This window comes from Emys orbicularis, chromosome 5 (assembly GCF_028017835.1).
Source record: "Emys orbicularis isolate rEmyOrb1 chromosome 5, rEmyOrb1.hap1, whole genome shotgun sequence".
NCBI lineage: Eukaryota > Metazoa > Chordata > Testudines > Emydidae > Emys > Emys orbicularis.
This window is the reverse complement of record NC_088687.1, coordinates 35,775,624-35,793,256: the sequence shown is the minus strand read 5'-3', so window position 1 is coordinate 35,793,256 and position 17,633 is coordinate 35,775,624. Positions and strand designations below refer to the sequence as shown.

Here is a 17,633-nt window from a genome sequence, read left to right as displayed (position 1 = left end):
CAAGATAGCTCAGGATTCTGATAACTAAATAAACTGAACAATACTTTGTGTGAACCTGAAGGTCTAGCTGCAATATCACAATCTATATTTGTCAGCACATGCTATTTTCATTATTCTGATCAGAAATTCAAAGTATGTTTCAATTTCATGGCATTACTGCATAGACTGTTTTTAGAGTCAGAGTCAAGTATTTATGCATCACTTGTTCCATTACCAATTTATGTATTAAATAGTCATAATGATTTCTTCAGTGAAGAGTACAGCCCACACCAGCTGTAGATTTTGGATTTTTATCTCACCTTGTGCGTAGCAGAACTCATGAAAGAAACCAAAATACAACATGCTTGTTCACAATTCAGCCAATTCAAGGCAAGTACTACTGTATTTTGATCTATACAAATAATGAGCTGCTATAAACTGCCTAAGCTGCATCTCACTAAATGATGGATGTGGAAATTAATAAGATATAACGTAGATTTTTTAGACTGACATGTCATATTATCCCAATAATGGTTTGAATGATCCAATATTTTATATTAATACTGCACTTTTCATTTAGACAACTGTATATTGCATCCGATTTTTTGTTCTATTAGTCTAGATATGCCCTTTTGTATTGTTCTGCCTCTTAAAATATAAAAGATATTGGGAAAAAGAGCTGCTACTTCATCAAAATAAATCATTAATATTCCTTTTACCATAATTCCTCCGCCCGACCCTCTCAGGCTACTATACAATATGTTCTTTACCAAGGATGTTTTTAGAAGTGCAAGAAGCAAGACTTGAAAAATCCACTGATCTGTGGGGATCAAGAAACTTTCCTGGGTGAATACCATCCATTTCTGCAGAATATAAGCATCCTTTCCCCCTCCCAATTAAAGTATATCCTTTTTTGTTGCACAGGTAAACTTCCAAACATGAGCAGAGGGTTAACCAAGGCAGTGTGGTCTTCTGAAGTATGCAGAAAGTCAGCTCCAGTGCCTAGGCTGCTGCTCAGCGCTTTTCCAAGCTGCAAAAACTGACAAGCACGCTGAGAGTTTTCAGAGCTGCCACTGAGCATCTTGCAAGCAACAATGAAACCACAAGAGTCAAGTCAGCTTTTCTCTATTAGATCCTGGGAAAAGCTATGGGCACCAGCAGAAGTAAGCATCACAAATAGTCATTAGGAGTGGAAGATGCAAAAAATGAGAGGCTGCAGGAAAAGGTAGCAGACATGCACACCCAAACGAGCAGCACCCTCACAGTAGTCAGGAGGCTTTGGGATTAGATGGATTTGTATGTGGGGGCTGGACAGAACACAGAAATAGTGATCTTGTCTCTTCTAGCAGCTACCTGAGGTTGAAGGCTTTAATGAGATTAGAGACCTACTAGCCAGTGGTAACAAAATAAACAGAACCCTGAATAAGGTCCATAGACAAAACCCGGCAGGTGTTCCCCATTTCACAGCCGGGGGGGTGAGGTGGGAAGAAAGGGCTTAGCTTCTCACCTGACCATCATCCTTGGATCTTCGTCTAGTCCGTTGGCTATTAGGTATCTGGCATTTTCCAAGCCACACATATGACTGTGTGCATGGATGGGGGAGATTGACAATTATTACTTTACAGAACATACAAGTGTGCTAAGCGCTTCACAGAAGATACAAAACATACCAGACACCTGGGCTCTGCCCCAAGAAACCTACAATCTAATCATCCAATCCTGCAAACATGCACGGGCATAAAACTTTAAAGCATGGGAGTAGCCCCACTGACTTCAATGAGACTACTTGTGCTTAAAGGGAAGCACATGTAGAAGTATTTACAAAACTGAGGAGCATATACGTCTATAGAGTTAGCAGAGAAGGAGAGAAGTGGAAAGGAAAAGAACACAATGTAGGGACAGAAAGAAAGAATAGGGGAGGGAAGAAGAGTGAGAAGCAAACTGAAAACAAAGGAGGTTGTGACTAAGTACAGCACACAATGGATTTATTTTTTTAAATTGCAGAGGGCGTTGCTGCACAAGTTCCTTCACCCTAGCTAGCAGGGGTAGTCCTTGGGCCAAGAAGCATCAGGCAAATTTTTTTCAAGCTTTGGTAAAATGCTTTCTACTGTATAGGAATCTAAGTTGGCATCTTATCCTAAAAAAAAAAACCCCTCACGTAAATTATCAGAAATATGATGTGTGTCTGTCTTTTGGAATTTTTGCCCCAGGGTCCACAGATAAATTGTGTTATTCCGAACTCATGTTGGCACCCTGGTTAAATCTTAAATAAATAAGAGTCACGTTATCTTCATACAGCAGTGTTGCTATGCCAACGTTAACATGCCTAACCTTGCCTATAAAAATAGATCTAGTCAATTTCAAAATGCATGCAAATTACTGTGTCAAAGAGGTACTACTCTAGAGGTGTTATTCCAACAGTATCAACTTTTTGGTGGAGGAGTAAGCAGAGAAAAAAAATGAGAAGAGCAGTAGCATAGGTTTTTAGCAATTAGAAGTAATATTCACAATCAAAGCGTTCTTCTGCTCCCTCCGTTTCTCCACATACGATGTTCTACCTCTGCAGCACAGTAAGTGAAAAGAAAGAAAGTAAAAGAAACAGAGCTTTGTACTTCCCATTAATACATGTTAGATCCACAATCTGAACAGCTGGTTATTCAATGCAAGACAGATATTCATGTGAGTAACTTTACTCACATACTTAATTATTTGCAGGGCTGGGGCCATAAATTATATAATGATTACATAATTGACTAACAGGCCATCAATGATCTTTTATGGGGGAAAGCAAGGGAGGTATTGACTCATCAGAAGAGGAAATAGTTGTAAGTGTTCAACTTAAAGAACTGATGTGATGCACAGTAACATCTTAAATTCAACTCCTGTAACCACATAAAAAGTGTGCATTCTCAGATTCTTTTATCTGAAGTCTCCTTGAAGTGGGTTTCTCTTTAGAAAGTTGTGGCTTCCTTTATAAATTTTAAAAGTGTTCAATAATATTTGTATAAATATCCCTTAAAATAAATTTTTAGAAATAAATAATGCAGAAAATGTGTCTCCTACACTTCTTCACAGGTACCAGAAGGAAATATAGCCCTTAACTTGAGATGTTACTTCAATTTAATAGAATCATAGATTATTAGGGTTGGAAGGGACCTCAGGAGATCATCTAGTCCAACCCCCTGCTCAAAGCAGGATCAATCCCCAACTAAATCCCCAAATGGCCCCCTCAAGGATCGAACTCACAACCCTGGGTTTAGCAGGCCAATGCTCAAACCACTGAGCTATCCCTCCCCCCCCATCCCTCCCCAATTTGCCTGAGCATTCTTGACGGAACTAGCATTGATATTTAAATGCAGAACCAAACCCAGATTTTAGGCCTTCTTTTGTATTTTTTAAAAATAGAAAAAGTGACTACACAGAAACTTGTTATAAAAGGGCACTTTTTAATTTTAAAGCCACACTGGAGAACTAAAAAATAAAGCAGTTCAGTACAAACTACAACCACTTACTTATTAACAATGGCTGAACTGAATTTTCCAACTGGTATTTCTAAAGGTTTTTGAACAATAGGGGCCTGCTTAAGCTTCTGAAACTTGTGGGAGTGACTGAAATACTGCGAACCCAAGATACCCAGTGAAGGATAATCTCACTATTCATATGCTCTTTCTGTTGCATGGCACGTATTGGAGAACAAGATGGGAAAAGTGTCTACTTGCACCAAGAGAGAAGCATGCAACAAAAATAATTATGGCCTGATTTGGGGTGGAGAAGAATAGAGAAGAAAGTTAGAAGTAGCTGCTCTATTCTATGCAACATTCTCCAATGGAAAGTGGCATAAGTTACAATTTGCTGCTTACATTAATGTTGATAACACTAAGCATTAACTCCCCTTTCACTGTTCCTAACACCAAAAGCATGCACCCTCTGATGTCTGGAACCAAGCACAGAATAGGAGAGAGCGTGGGTCATCGTAGAGCTATAAATTGTGCAGAAAACTTTCTATCCATAGTTTGACCAAGACTTTCCCCAAAAAACCTTTGGCCTCCAGGCATTCACAAAGCCGCTGGACAGTTCTCCACCATCCATCACAGATCTCTCCAGACAGCAAAGTTCTAATTAAGATCAGATGTGTTTCCCTTCACTGTGTTTGTACAAGAGAAGGTCTTATATGGTAGATGTGAAAAGTTTATTCAATTAATTGATTTTATTTACAAAAATGATAGTATTCATGGCTGAACAAAGGTTAAGCAAATTAATGACTAGCTAAGTGAAACAACATTACTGCACAAATACATATCCTACTAGAATTTTGTTTTGATTTAACTTGTTCAGCTTACTGGTTCAATATTTTAAATATCTAAATATTAGTATAACAAAAATGAATACTAGTTGCATATATTATGTACACACAGTGCAAGTTCTACACATACTGGATCAGTTTTATACACACACACACACACACACACACCAACCAGTATTCCACTGATGGAATTCACTGAGTTAATCCTGTTTTAGACTAGTGTGGGACCACAATCAGGCCAAATACATATAAGAACAGAAGTGAGCCAAGATATTTTCTTTGACTAACTGTAGTGCAGGGACTATGCAAGTATGCAGTTGTCATTCTTTCCTCAACTGTAGTTTACATGGCCTGTTTTACTAAGTGAGGACAGATGGGTCAAGATTCTTTGTTCTTTTGAAGAATGCAATGGGATCTTTAATTTCCCACTAAAAAGTTACCAAAACAGAGGCACCGGGCATGTTTAATGTCTTATATGAAGTTTAAGGAATGGATCAAGAGCAGACAATCCCAAATGACAGCAGTGGTACAGTTTTCCATACGGCTGAATGCAGATTGTCTCCTGCATCTCCTCACTCCAAACCTGACCCCACACTTTCCGTACAGAAAGTGCAATCCTTTATTACATGGAAGTGTACTATGACAATATTAAGGAGGAAACAAAAAAAGCATTCAGCATTAATATCACATCAGCCACCAAGTGACTCCCTCCACTCTCCTTGTTTGTGTGTCTACTGTTTGTAAGACCCTTTTCAGGGAAAAGAAGCATTTTAAGTATCTAATCTCCCTTCGTTCAGGTCTCTTAACAAGATTAATTCTTAATGTGTATTTGCTAATTCACCAGTTTTGAGCATCACTCCATTCACACCAAAGAAGCATCCAACAAGACATACATGAAGCAGCCACAAAGGGTGGTAAGTCTTATTTTTATTTTTAAAAAAGTTTAGTTGGTTTAAAAAAAATTGAAAACAAAACCTAAAAAATATCCTAGTCTCAGCTCCAAACAGCAAGAAGTATCAGTGCTTGAAGACTTACATTTGCTTCTTCAAAGGTGAACAGTTCTGCAATACACCTGGGAGTGCTCTGGATTCCAGTTTGAGGCACTGCCCTACAAAAAGTGCATACATTTTTCTAAGTACTGAGGTTTAGAGTTTCCACTGAGCCTTATCCTCTTGCTCATAGCAATATGTACCAGTCATCACTACACACGAATATGAACCTAAAAAATCAAGACTAGCCACAAAATGTACTGATTTGATGAACACATGCTAGTGTAACTATACAAGCTACTTTATTTGTTAGGTATTGAGGGATAAAATATCAAAGAGATTATATTTAGAGTCAGGGCCACACCAAAAAACAAATAAATCTATCCATATATTTTACACACACAAGCATTTCAGGAGACTGTAATGTAACATAGAAGAGACTGGTAATGTGATATAGAGCCTTTCCCTTCTAAGTCACTGGTTCAAATCTTGCCAAGGTCAGTAGTGATCAAAAGGTGTTGCCATCAGACAGCTGTTCTGTGACCTTTGTGGAATGAGTTAGTACTCTCGGCCCACCTTAAAAGCCAGTGCCAAACCTAGCACATTGATACCCTCACTGGCAAATTTCAGAGGCTTCAACTGGTAAACTAGTGTGGATAATTAGCCACCTTTTCATCCCAAGGGGAGGGCTAGAAGCTCATAAGCAGAGTGACATGGAGAAGCTTACCCTCTCAGCATCTGTGTCATACCTTTCTATGGGGACATGAAGGACTTCAACCTACAGGGTTTTCAAGCCAGCACCTTTCAGCAACACTGAGGTTTTAAGGGCCTCAATCCTGCAAACACTCAGGCTCGTGCACAGTTTTAGGCATATGAGTAATCCCACTGAATTAATCATATGCGTGTTTGCAGAACAATACATTTTAAAATAGTATTTTCACATGTTAATACCAACAGTCTAAAGCTGACTTGTCTAGGTTACAGTTGCAAGAAGTTCTTAATCCTCTTTGCATCATAATGATTAAGGAGAAAGAAGTGGAATAATAATTGCTTGACCGAAGTATAATAGTATCCTTCAGACTGACATGCAGGATACTCTTTCCCTACCATTCCCAAGAATACACTTTTGTCAACTCTTACAAAAGTCAATTTGCTTTTGAAAATTTGCCATTTTAATACATGGGTTCGAATTACTTCTTCATATTGCTCACTGTACAGTAATTTCAGACATGTGAGTATTAAGATTTCACTCAATAAGCTGTCAGGTGCCATTGTGAACAAATGACATAATGCAGGTAGGAGAAAGCCAAGATCTCACAAGGCATTCAGTAACACCTAACTGTACTGTGACAAAAAGAGGACATTTTATTTTGAGTTAAATCAATTTGATAGTCTAGAAAATTCCATGCGAGTGGCAGGGTATGAAATACTTACTTGCACTTAAGTCATTTCTCATCTTTAGAGTCACTCTCTTTAGCAGTATCTTTAGAAAAAAAACAAAACAAAAAACCACCCAACAGGTGTCAGCAATATATCAATCTGTTTAAAGCTGCTAGAATTCTCACCCCCTCAAACCCACCACTAACTGTTATGTAGTAGTACCTACCTAAGGTTCACACAGAGCTTGGAGATCTTGATATAACAAGACATCTCCTGTCACATGTTGACTAATTGTGATCTTTCAAAACTAAACTTATAACTTTGCAGTAGGTAAATTATCAGATCCTGACTGGTAGAGCCACTGCTTCTTGTGCAGTCAGAAGAATTAATCAAATCTAAAGCCTACATACATGACCAAAAAATGTTTCTTCCCCAAATAAGGTTCTATTTTACAATTTATTTATCTATGAATCTTTTTTTAAAAACCTCTCTGTTTACACTGGTTATATCTGAACATGGCCCAGAGGATTCAAATAATTATGCATTTTTCTTTGTTACAATTTAAGGCTCACTGATTATCTCCATATGTGTTTTAATGTTTGATTTTTTATTAATTTTACCATTGCAAGGCTATTCAGCTTTTCCTCTCAAGAAGATACAGATAATGACCTATGAAAAAGAAATACTATAGCTCTGACTAATGTAACACCGGACCTGGGATTCTACAGCGCTAAATTAAGTTAAGAATCACATTTGTTTTGTTATTACAAGTGAAAAAAGCTACATTACGATCTTTCTTCATTTATGCTTCTAAACAATAAAAAAGCAGTTCAGTTAATGCAATTTAAAATGAATATGATACAGTATAAAAGTAATCCTATTAAGAGTTCACTGTGCATTACTCACTCCAGGTTCTGTATTTAAGCATTTAACCGGATTTTGGTGTTTAATAAAAGAATGAACCAGTTAAATGAATCCAAATATTAACTACAAAATGTTGACGAACAACAACTATCAGGCCAAATGAATGAATAAATCTTCTAAGCATGATTTAGGTCAATTTCTGTTCCTTCCTTCAATTCCTCTTAATGAATACTTCATAAAAGGAATAAAATCTTAAATGTTTGGTGGACTGAATGTTCACAAAATCCACACACACAAAAATGTAAGAAAGCCCAACTATCTGTGCTGTCAAATATCTTAGAAATAGTGTTTCTGGGAAGTTTGGAGCCTATATACTTATTAACACAAAATGAAGTGTAACAATGTGAAGAGTGATTTAAGGTTAAGAGTCATAAGGAGACTAAAACCTCACACTAATGTGTAAAAAAAAAAAAACCACACCCTAGACTTTATAGTACCTTTAAAGACAACAGTAAGAGTCTATTATTAAATGCAGGAGTAGCAATTTTATTTATCGGCATTCAGAAAAGCAAAGATGATTTTGTTTTAAGTAAAAAGATAATAGGTCAAATCCTACATCTGTTCTTACTCATGCAGAATATCCACTGAATTTAAGTTTTCCCTGAGTAAAATCCATAGAATTTGGTCCTACCTTTACAAAGAGTCAAACACAAAATTTAAGAAGAAATCTTCATTCAACCCCAGTTACTAGTGTACTCCAGACATTATGCAAAATATTTGTAATGTACGTAATGTCTCTAATTGAAGGGTATCAGAAAAGTCTAGTCATATATTACAAACTTTTAAATCCTGGCTCTTTTACTGTGATGTCACAGGACCATGATTCAATGTAATATTGCCTAAGTCATGCGACAAATATTTCTTATTTCACAAGATAAAGGCAAACTCCATTTTTTAAAACTCTGTTACTATAGTGCATACAACCAAGTTTCTTTAAAAAAACCAAACCCTTGGATATGAAACAATTAGAAAAAAACAGAAAATTAAATGATTTAAATGATGTGAATCTCTCAATAAGATTTACATTGGGTTTTGGTTGATGTTCAAGTAAACACATACAATTGTGCATGCTACAGAGCCAATTTTTTCCAAGTTTCTTGGATTCTGGAAGCATTCACAGCCCATTGGGAGTTTGTATTTCACCAAAAAATCTGGAGATGAATACAGGTTTATAGCCTATGATGGATACACTGTATTACACCTAAGTACGTATATAGAAATACGCACATTGTACATGTATTAAATCATAAACATTTGTTCCATAAAGGAATAAACATTCTTTTATTGCTGTGCACTGTGTTTGTGTGGCTAATGAAAACTCTCAGATGTTTTTCAACAAATGAGTGGCTCAGGAGCATTCAAGCTCATAGAATATATATGTATGTTTTTACAATGGAGCGAAGTCATCAAGATTATACTCATTTGTGGGGAACAACACCCACACGCAGATATGTACACACAGACGCAAAGATACAAGGGCACACAGTGTCTCTGTTGGATAACTTCACATTCAACCAGGCCAAATCATAAACAATAACCATGATGGGGGAAGTGGCTTGGATTGCCTTCTACTGTGCTTAATGTTCAGCATGTATTATGCGGCTTGCACATGCATTTTCATCTCCTAGAGAGGATGATCCTGGATAAATATTCCACATTCTAGAGTCACATCCCCCTCCCTAAACGAAATTCATTTGGCTACTGGACTACATGGCATCGCCCAGAGAAAAAAGAACTTCCCACTGCTGCTGCATAGGCTCTTCCTCACCATACCAGCACTGGTGGCTGGGTGGATAGGCTAGGTGTGTACTGTGTACACAGAGACAGAGAGATCGGCGGATCCTCCTTCTCTAGGTGGAGAAATAGACCATAAAGGACCGCAAGCAAGAGCCCTCGCCCGAACAGAGATCTCTGTGAATCAACCGCTGGCTCCAGGTGTCACCCACATCAAGCAGCACGTTTGAGAGAGGGAAGGGAGAGGAGAGATGTCAGCGACGCGAGGGAGGAGGGGGGAGAAGGAGAGCCCAGGCTGTCAGGATCGGGGGATTTACGGGCATATTCATGCATGCGGGGTGCTGAAATGCAGTGACAAGATCTGCCTACAGACAGCGGAGCCTGCGTGCGAACCCGGCCACCCAACCCAAAGGGGCTCGGATCAGGCCGAGGAGGGGGAAATGCCCGAAGAAGTAGCCAGAGAAGAGGAGGGATCCAGGCTCTTGTGCTTCTCTCCCTCCCCTCCCTTCTGCCTGAGACACTCCAGCAACTAAGGAAGCTGGGGCTCCCCCTCTCTCTCGCGAGCCCTGTGCAATCACTTGAAGGCAGAGAGGGGGAGGCAGGGGGAGAAAATGCTGCAATGTAGCTCTAGGCAGAGAGATCTCCCGAGCAAACCCAAACCCGAGTCAATAGTGCAAGATACCAATCAAATTACCACCCCCAGACACAATCCTGACCAACAGCCACCACTTCCTATATCTCTCACAGCAGCTACTCCCTATTCACTCCCCCATCACCGCCTCCTCCACCCCCCTCCAAACACGTCTCGTCCATTTAGCAACTGCAGCCACAGTAAATAAGCAGACCCCGTTCCTTGGAGGGGAGACAGACGTACAGTATCTTGGAGGACGGTGGTAGCCAAATTAAAAAAAAATGGAGGAGGGGCAGTGGAAGCAGACAGCTGTCTGTGTGTGTCCGTCTGTGCACGGCACAGCACTTACCTTTCACCACCCTGTCCGTCGTTGATAACTTCGGATCAATTGCCTTATGCTCAGACATTTCCAGCACCCGGGGGCAGGAGGGAAGGGCTCTCTCCCTCACACAGCGCAGACACAAGGCTGAGACGGCTGCTGCAGCAGCAAACGGCCAGTCAGTGTCTCTGGGTCCTTGGCTGTGGTTAAAGTTACTGCCCCCTTGCCTGCTGCTTGCTTTGCTTTGCTTTGCTTTCCTTCTTCTTCTCCTCCTCCTCCTTCTTCTTCTTCTTCTTCCTCCTCCTCCGCCTCCTCCTCTAGTTAATTATTTATCTCAATCACGCCACTCGCTTCCTTATTTATATTTTTTGCATAAATAACGGGCAAAAGCAGTCAGAAAAATTAAATTTAAAAAAACAATCGGGGTGCAAATGCAGCAGCCCTGGGCTTCCTTCCCCCACAGCAGCAGAACGGCTGCTGCTCCAGCTCCTCCGGCTGCTGCACTGAATCTGGATACGTCTCTTCCCCCTCCTCTCTCCTTTCACTCACATAGGCACAGCCACTAAGCTGCACACGGTCCAAGGCGCAACCTACCCTCACCGCCTAGCCTTACACCCGCATCTCCCTCCCAGCTCCCTCTCCCCCTCCCCCATCTCTCTCTCGCAGCCATTGGCTCAGGCCGGGCTGCCAATCACTGTCAGGTAACTGCCGCCCGCCTCTCCTCCCAGGTGTTCTGACGGCTCTCACCATTAGCCGGGTTGGGGGCAGGGGAGGGGGAGCACAGCAGCAGCTGGGGGTGGAATTCTCCCCGGAGCGTTCTAAAGGCTTGGTTGAGCAGCAAGGGGAGTAGTAAAGCGCCTTGTGTGATTTGCCTTGGGGCTCGGGGGCGGGGAGGTGGGGCAGGACTGTGGGCTGGAGGGAAGCTCTAAGCTGTACCCTGCTATTGCACCGCGGCTGGCGATGAGTTACCGGGAGAGAAGCGGTGTTGGGGGGTGTCTCCTTTTTTAAAAAAAAACCCAAGGCTACAACAGCAGCAGCAGGGAGATAGCGCGCGTGTGTCATTAGCTGGCGGGGGCGGCCTCCGCCTGTCACTCACTGTAGCTACTGCTACACAACAGGAAAAGCTCCAGGGTGATCGCGCCTGCGTGTGTATCCCTTGCAGTAAGGCACAGACACGACACGACAGGCTCGTCCATGCACCGCTGCAGCCCCTTTCCCTTTGGGGTTAGGGGCAGCCGTCAGTTAGGTTTCCTCTTGCTCCGGTGCCTTTATCAACCAAGCTCCCGACAATAGCTTTTCCCTGTTTTTCCTTCTTGCTTGTAGTGCTGCTCTGCGAAGGAAGGAGGAGGGGCCTTGGCTGGTTGGGATGGGAGCTTTCCAGTTGGAGGGTTGATGGATGGGTTTTCACTAGCGGCTACCATTTAACCAACCAATGTATAATTGATTAAAGTCACTGTAGCGTTTGGGGGAGGGGGGAATAACCTTACAATCAGGAAATGCCGAGGTGCTGAGCTAGCTGCAAAGGCTATTGCAGATCCTGCACATTAGATTATTATACTGTATGTCCTTTTACCTTTCCTCTGCTTTGTACAGCAAAAACCACAGTATTTCAATAAATAATAATGGGTGTGGGAAAGGATGGTCTTGTAAGGCATAGGTCTAGAAGTTCCATGGACACTGCCCCAGACTTGTTAGGTGATCCTGGGCAAGTCACTTAATATATCTGTACAGAGCTGGCGCTAGGCAGACGCAGACTAAGCAATTGCTTAGGGCCCCAAGCAGCTAAAGGGGGAGAGGGGACATTTGCTTTTTATTATAAGAACTTGCCTGTTTTAGTATTGGGTGGGCAAAAATATTCCTGCTTAGGGCCCTCAATGGGGTAGCACCGGCTCTGTCTCTGTGCCTCAGTTTCAGGACATGGTATGTAAAGGGGCTAATAATGCACATCTCCCAGGGGTGCTGGATGCTTAATTCATTAATACTATAAAGTATTTTGAGATCCTCAGATGGAAGCCACTGTGAATGCAAAATGTTATTATATAGTTTTAGTTTCTAGAAAGAAATCATTTTCAGACTCAATATTTTTGTTTCTGTTTTCTGATTATTGATGATGGCATTGCAATTCAAGAAATACCATTACATATATTTCTGAATCTGCCTTGATTAAAAATAAAAAGTTATGCAAATTTTAAAAAATCTTTAAAGTGTGTGTGCACATACACAAACAAACACAATCTTTTTGAGATATTATCACACATGCACAGATTTTGAAAAGAGCTCAGTATGACAGATATTGCAACTGCATGCAATATCTTTGGGGGAACATACTGTATTAAGTTTATGAATAGCTGATGTATCACTCTTGGTCAGGGATCATATGCAATTTGGGGAAGGGGGAGGTCGCCACAGTGCCTCCAGGAACTATAAAACAGTGGGGGAGGGAGGGTGATTAAGGTGGTAAACACTATCAGAGAGGTACCACTCCCCTGGAAAGGCTTGCAATAAATGGTTCAAACTGGGTTTTCCAGAGACCAACAGACAGAGAAAGTTCTTTTGGTATAGAAAGGCTGGGACTACACTGGCTGGGGCCCTTCTTTCTGAACCAGCAAACAGACAGGACCTTCTGTCTCAACCGTTGCAGAAGGGATGGAAAGACTTTGGCCTAGTAGGGCCCCCATAAGGCTGATAGGTGACCTCTTTAAGATTTTAGCATGAGTATAGGAACTTTTGTATTTTTTTATGTTTTCTCTGTAACTTGTAATTGTTGGCAATATGCAGTTCATAGTCGGAGAGAAAGCAATGCACAGGCACTAGCCGTTAGGGTCCAAACTGGTTTGCTGGGGATATCACAATGTAAGGCAGGGAGCTGTGCAGCCTTCAAATGCCCTGTCAGAAGGAAGTGAGACAAGGTAACGGGTGGAGCCCTGAGACCTGGCTAGACATTCCTGGAGTGGACTACGAAGGGGGGAACAGAGGTGCAGTTACCCTGAAATTGAAACACTCAGCACCTAGCAATTTCCATTGTCCTTAATGGAAATTAGTGGATGCTGAGCTCTTTTGAAAATATCACCCTGGAGTGAGTTTTACATGGGTGGACCATTGTAACCCACTGTACCCATACATAGCACCATTCCAATTGATCCTCCATCCACCTCCACAGAGCCCATTGCAGCATCAAGGCCTTCCTCTTTCTGCTGAGTGAAAAGAATTTAGTTTTCTGGCCTTCACATATAACAAGCACAGAAGACAGCTTTTAATTGTAGGAGGGCCTGTGTTAAAGAATGATTTAATGTCAGAATATCTCACTGGCTTTGGAACAAAAAATAATAGAAAAAACAACTACCAATAATCAGGTAACTTGATGTTGCTAAAGTTCCTACCCAAAATGTGTCACTAGAATAATCTAGAAATGCCTATATCCCCCTTTACTTCTCAGTGTTAAGAACCTTCAGAGATATAGATAAAAAATACAGTAAGAGAAAAAAAGGGAAAACAGGAATAATCATGCTTAAATGTGTTGTGGACTGATTGCATCCTACTATATGTCGCTCAGTAGGCATGTAGAAAGATCTGTAAATGGATCAGCAATGCTGCACATATTGTGCAGCTATCCATTGAACTTTGTTTATTGCTAGCCAAATTTCTTTGACTGGTGAGGAAACCTTCATCGTTGTTCCATAGAAAGAGTTATTCACATCCACTGGTACTATAATTGTAGTAGTAATCTCCTTCCTTAATAGACTTGGTGCTTGAACCAGAGCCACTATTCTCTCCTAACACTTTAACATCCCCACAACTGGCTGACTGTTTGCTTGGACTGGAATGAAATGAGGCAGCCTAGCTGGTAGCACCTGCTGCAAGTTATTTATTTATTGATGCCAGTACAACAGCTCAGGCTTAATTCATTCAGAAGGGGAAGGAACATATCCAGTGCTACTATTAATAGTTTTTAAGTGTGTAATTCTTCCATGTGGAAGCCAGCACTAGGACTGTCTACCACCTGCACCCTTGCTCCAACTGCTCATGTTGTCTTGATCTTTAGACTTCTTCCTTGAATGCACCTAGTCAGAGCCCTAGATAACACACCTCAAAGGGAAAGGACACCATTCTACACCTCTCTCTGACTGAGACCTTGAGCAACTATAGGGCCCCCACATACCCCATCTGTTCTCAGAGGTGCAGGGGTTTGCTCCCTTTTTGGACAGATCATGTGAAATTTCCCATGCCTTATTCCTGTTTAGTTTAATGCAGTGGGTTAAGCTAAACAGAAACAAGGCAATCTTATTCCTGAATATGATTAGTTACCCATGAAGTTATATAAGAGTAACTGTTCCTGAATAACTCCATGTGTAGACAATCCCTTATTGACAGATGCCTGCTCCTATTTGCACTGTCGTATACTGTGATTTTGGTGGGTTGTTTGCTTGTTTTTTAAATCTTCTTTCTTTGTTGCTGTTTTTTAAGGATGCTGTAGTGACAGGGACAGAGTACCACTTGTAGCAGAGGAATGCCTTGGCTGACAAAGCAAAAGAACCTGTACAGCCTGTGCAAGAGGAAGCCATATGTGTGCTGTGGCCAACTTCATGCGTGTGAATTACCATTCTTTGAGTTGTTTGATGTTTTTGAAGCTATACTTTGTTGCTTGCTATTAACCCATAGCTGTGAGAATGTGAGATATACATTCACTGAACTAAAGAAAGACAATACAAAAAGGGTGACTGTGATGGGGTTCCCAGGGTGCAGCCTGAACTGGGGGACTGCTGAGCCCTCTGTCCCACCATCCTGGGGTATCCCTTTCACACTGTGATGCTGTGACAAGCTATAAACCTCTGGCAGGTACTGCACTTACTCAGACATCCGCAGCCAGGGACACATCCAACTGAGTTACATTAATGCTTGTCCCAGCCACTCATGAACCAACAATAGAGAGGCTCCAGCCAATTCCCCCCAGCTCCTCAGCCTTACATTCCTGGAATATACTGTCTTGTCCTAGTTAGAAGCATGACCAGTGTAAGTTTATTACCCAGTCTACCCCTGTGGAGAGGACATACACTAGCCCAGTGGTTCTCAGACTTTTGTACTGGTGACTCCTTTCACATAGCTAGGGTGACCAGATGTCCAGTTTTTAAAGGGGCAGTCCCATTTTGGGGGATTTTTTCTTATATAGGTGCCTATTACCCTCCACCCCCTGTCCCGTTTTTTCACAGTTGCTATCTGGTAACCCTACACATAGCAAGCCTCTGAGTGCGACCCCCCTTATAAATTAAAAACACTTTTTTATATATTTAACATTATAAATGCTGGCAGCAAAGCGGGGTTAGGGGCAGAGGCAGACAGCTCGCAACCCCCCCATGTAATACCCTCACGACCCCCTGAGAGGTCCTGACCCCCAGTTTGAGAACCCCTGCACTAGCCTTTGTAATCTGAGCTGAGATTTCCCAAGCACTTAAACCAAAACACATGGTTTTAGGTAAAATGTAAAACAGATTTATTAACTACAGAAAGGTAGATTTTAAGTGATTATAAGTAGTAAGCATAGAGATCAAAGTTGGTTACCTAAGAAATAAAATTTGAGTTCTATAAACTAGACAGGATTTGAATCAAGCAGTGTCTCACCCTGATAGATGGTACAAATAGGTCACAGACCTTGAATACATAGGCCGGAACTCTCCTCCACCGAGGGCCACCCTCCCCAGTTAAAAATCTTTGTCCTCCAGATGTGTTTCCAGGTGTTGAGTTGTGAGGAGAGTGAGGCCAAGTCATGATGTCACTTCCCTTTTTTTTATAGTTTCTTCCAGGTTTCTGGAAAGATCTATGCTTGTGACGTGAGGGTCCAGCCCCATTGGTCAAACGTTCTCCATTGTCTACGTGCTTTCTCTGAGAAGTCTTCTGGGATGGTCACTGGGAGTGTGGATTCCCTTTAATGGGCCATCAGCACATCTGGCTACTCCATTGTTGCACCTGAAAGGCTAGTTGTGGGTATTCCCAACCTCACAACATTATTTCTGTAACATACACATAGCAAAACTTCATGACTTGTCATATGATAGTTCATACAATCCAACAGGATACTAATATTCAGCAGATCAAGACTTTCAAAATGATACCTCACAAGGCATACTTTGTACAAAACGTATCATAATTCTATGACAGTGCTGAATGTGGGGGTTCCAGGGTATTGCTTTGAGGTAAGAGTGCCACAGAGACAAATGCAAACTACAGCATGGATTTTTAGCTTGTTGGGATAGCAACAGTAGTGGGAGTAGCTACTATTGTGATTTAATAAAATGAAGTCAGTGACCAATCAGTACAAAATGTTCAAACACAACTTCTGTTACTCTTTGATTGGGCAAATCCTCAAGCTACATACAGGATGCATAAGGCTACCAATGCAGTAGATTCCACAGCTACCTCTGTGCTGCGGAGTAGGACTCTGGCAGCATTCTGTTCTGGAACAGGGAGGGAGGGAGAAGTATGTTAGGAATGTGGTGTGGCCAGTGGGTTCATGCACAGCACAGATCTCCTGGGCAACAACTTCATGAAGTGGGGAGCATCATTATTGTGGATTGAAAGATATCAAAATGACATGGGAAGAAGCTAAGACTGCAGCAAGAGACCATCAAAGATGGAAAGCAGTGGTGAAGGCCCTACATTCCTCTAGGAACAGAAAGACATAAGTCAGTCAAGTCATGCTGCCCATATCCGCAGTTGTCATTCCCAGCTCCATGCATGTATATCCTGGGTTCTACTTGGAAGGCCTCACTGGGAGGTAGGATTCAGCCCTCCCAGCCTATACTTACTATTCACAGGCAAATCCCATTACCAGGCTTTGCCCATGGGACTAAAATTAGGTCTTATTTCATAACAAAGATACATGATTGCCACTAATGCTGTGTGATGAAATTCAGGGTCAGATAGTACTCTATATGCCTATAGTACTTCTAGAAACTGCTAACTTTTTTTTTTTTTTGAATCTTCTGTTATTTTATTTCTATGTTTTTGACCTTACTATTTTTTTTTTCATCCACTCAGTAGGGGTGTTTGTTTATGCTGCTGCTGCATAAGCTTGGTCTTCCCTTCCAACGGACAATTTCATTTTTCAGGTATTTTTTTAAAAGTCACAACATCCATAGTTCATAGCACAAAAGTGAGTAAAAACCCCATTTATCAGATCTATCATCTTGCTACACAATGTGATACAAGCATGGCAGGGCTAAAATGCACGACTGCTCTATCAAGGGTGCAGCGAGGCCTTTACCTTGTAACTTGTTTCTATTTGGACATTACTTCAGTTCAGTTGCAAGTGCTCCCAATAGTTTCAAAGCCATTCTATGAAAAGGAGGGAAACGTAAGACTAGCCTCTCTGCTTCATAC

At 41.4% G+C, this 17,633-nt stretch overlaps 1 protein-coding gene across 1 annotated transcript in view; it reads right to left on the bottom strand.

The window, feature by feature from the left end:
* The window catches only part of PPP3CA (protein phosphatase 3 catalytic subunit alpha), a 302,711-nt gene extending 292,303 nt beyond the window's left edge, over positions 1–10,408 (bottom strand). The window contains exon 1 of the mRNA XM_065404734.1: positions 10,290–10,408. Within this exon, the coding sequence (XP_065260806.1) occupies positions 10,290–10,347 (58 nt within the window). The 5' untranslated portion in view covers positions 10,348–10,408. The remainder of the gene's footprint in view (positions 1–10,289) is intronic.
* Positions 10,409–17,633: the final 7,225 nt, after the last annotated feature.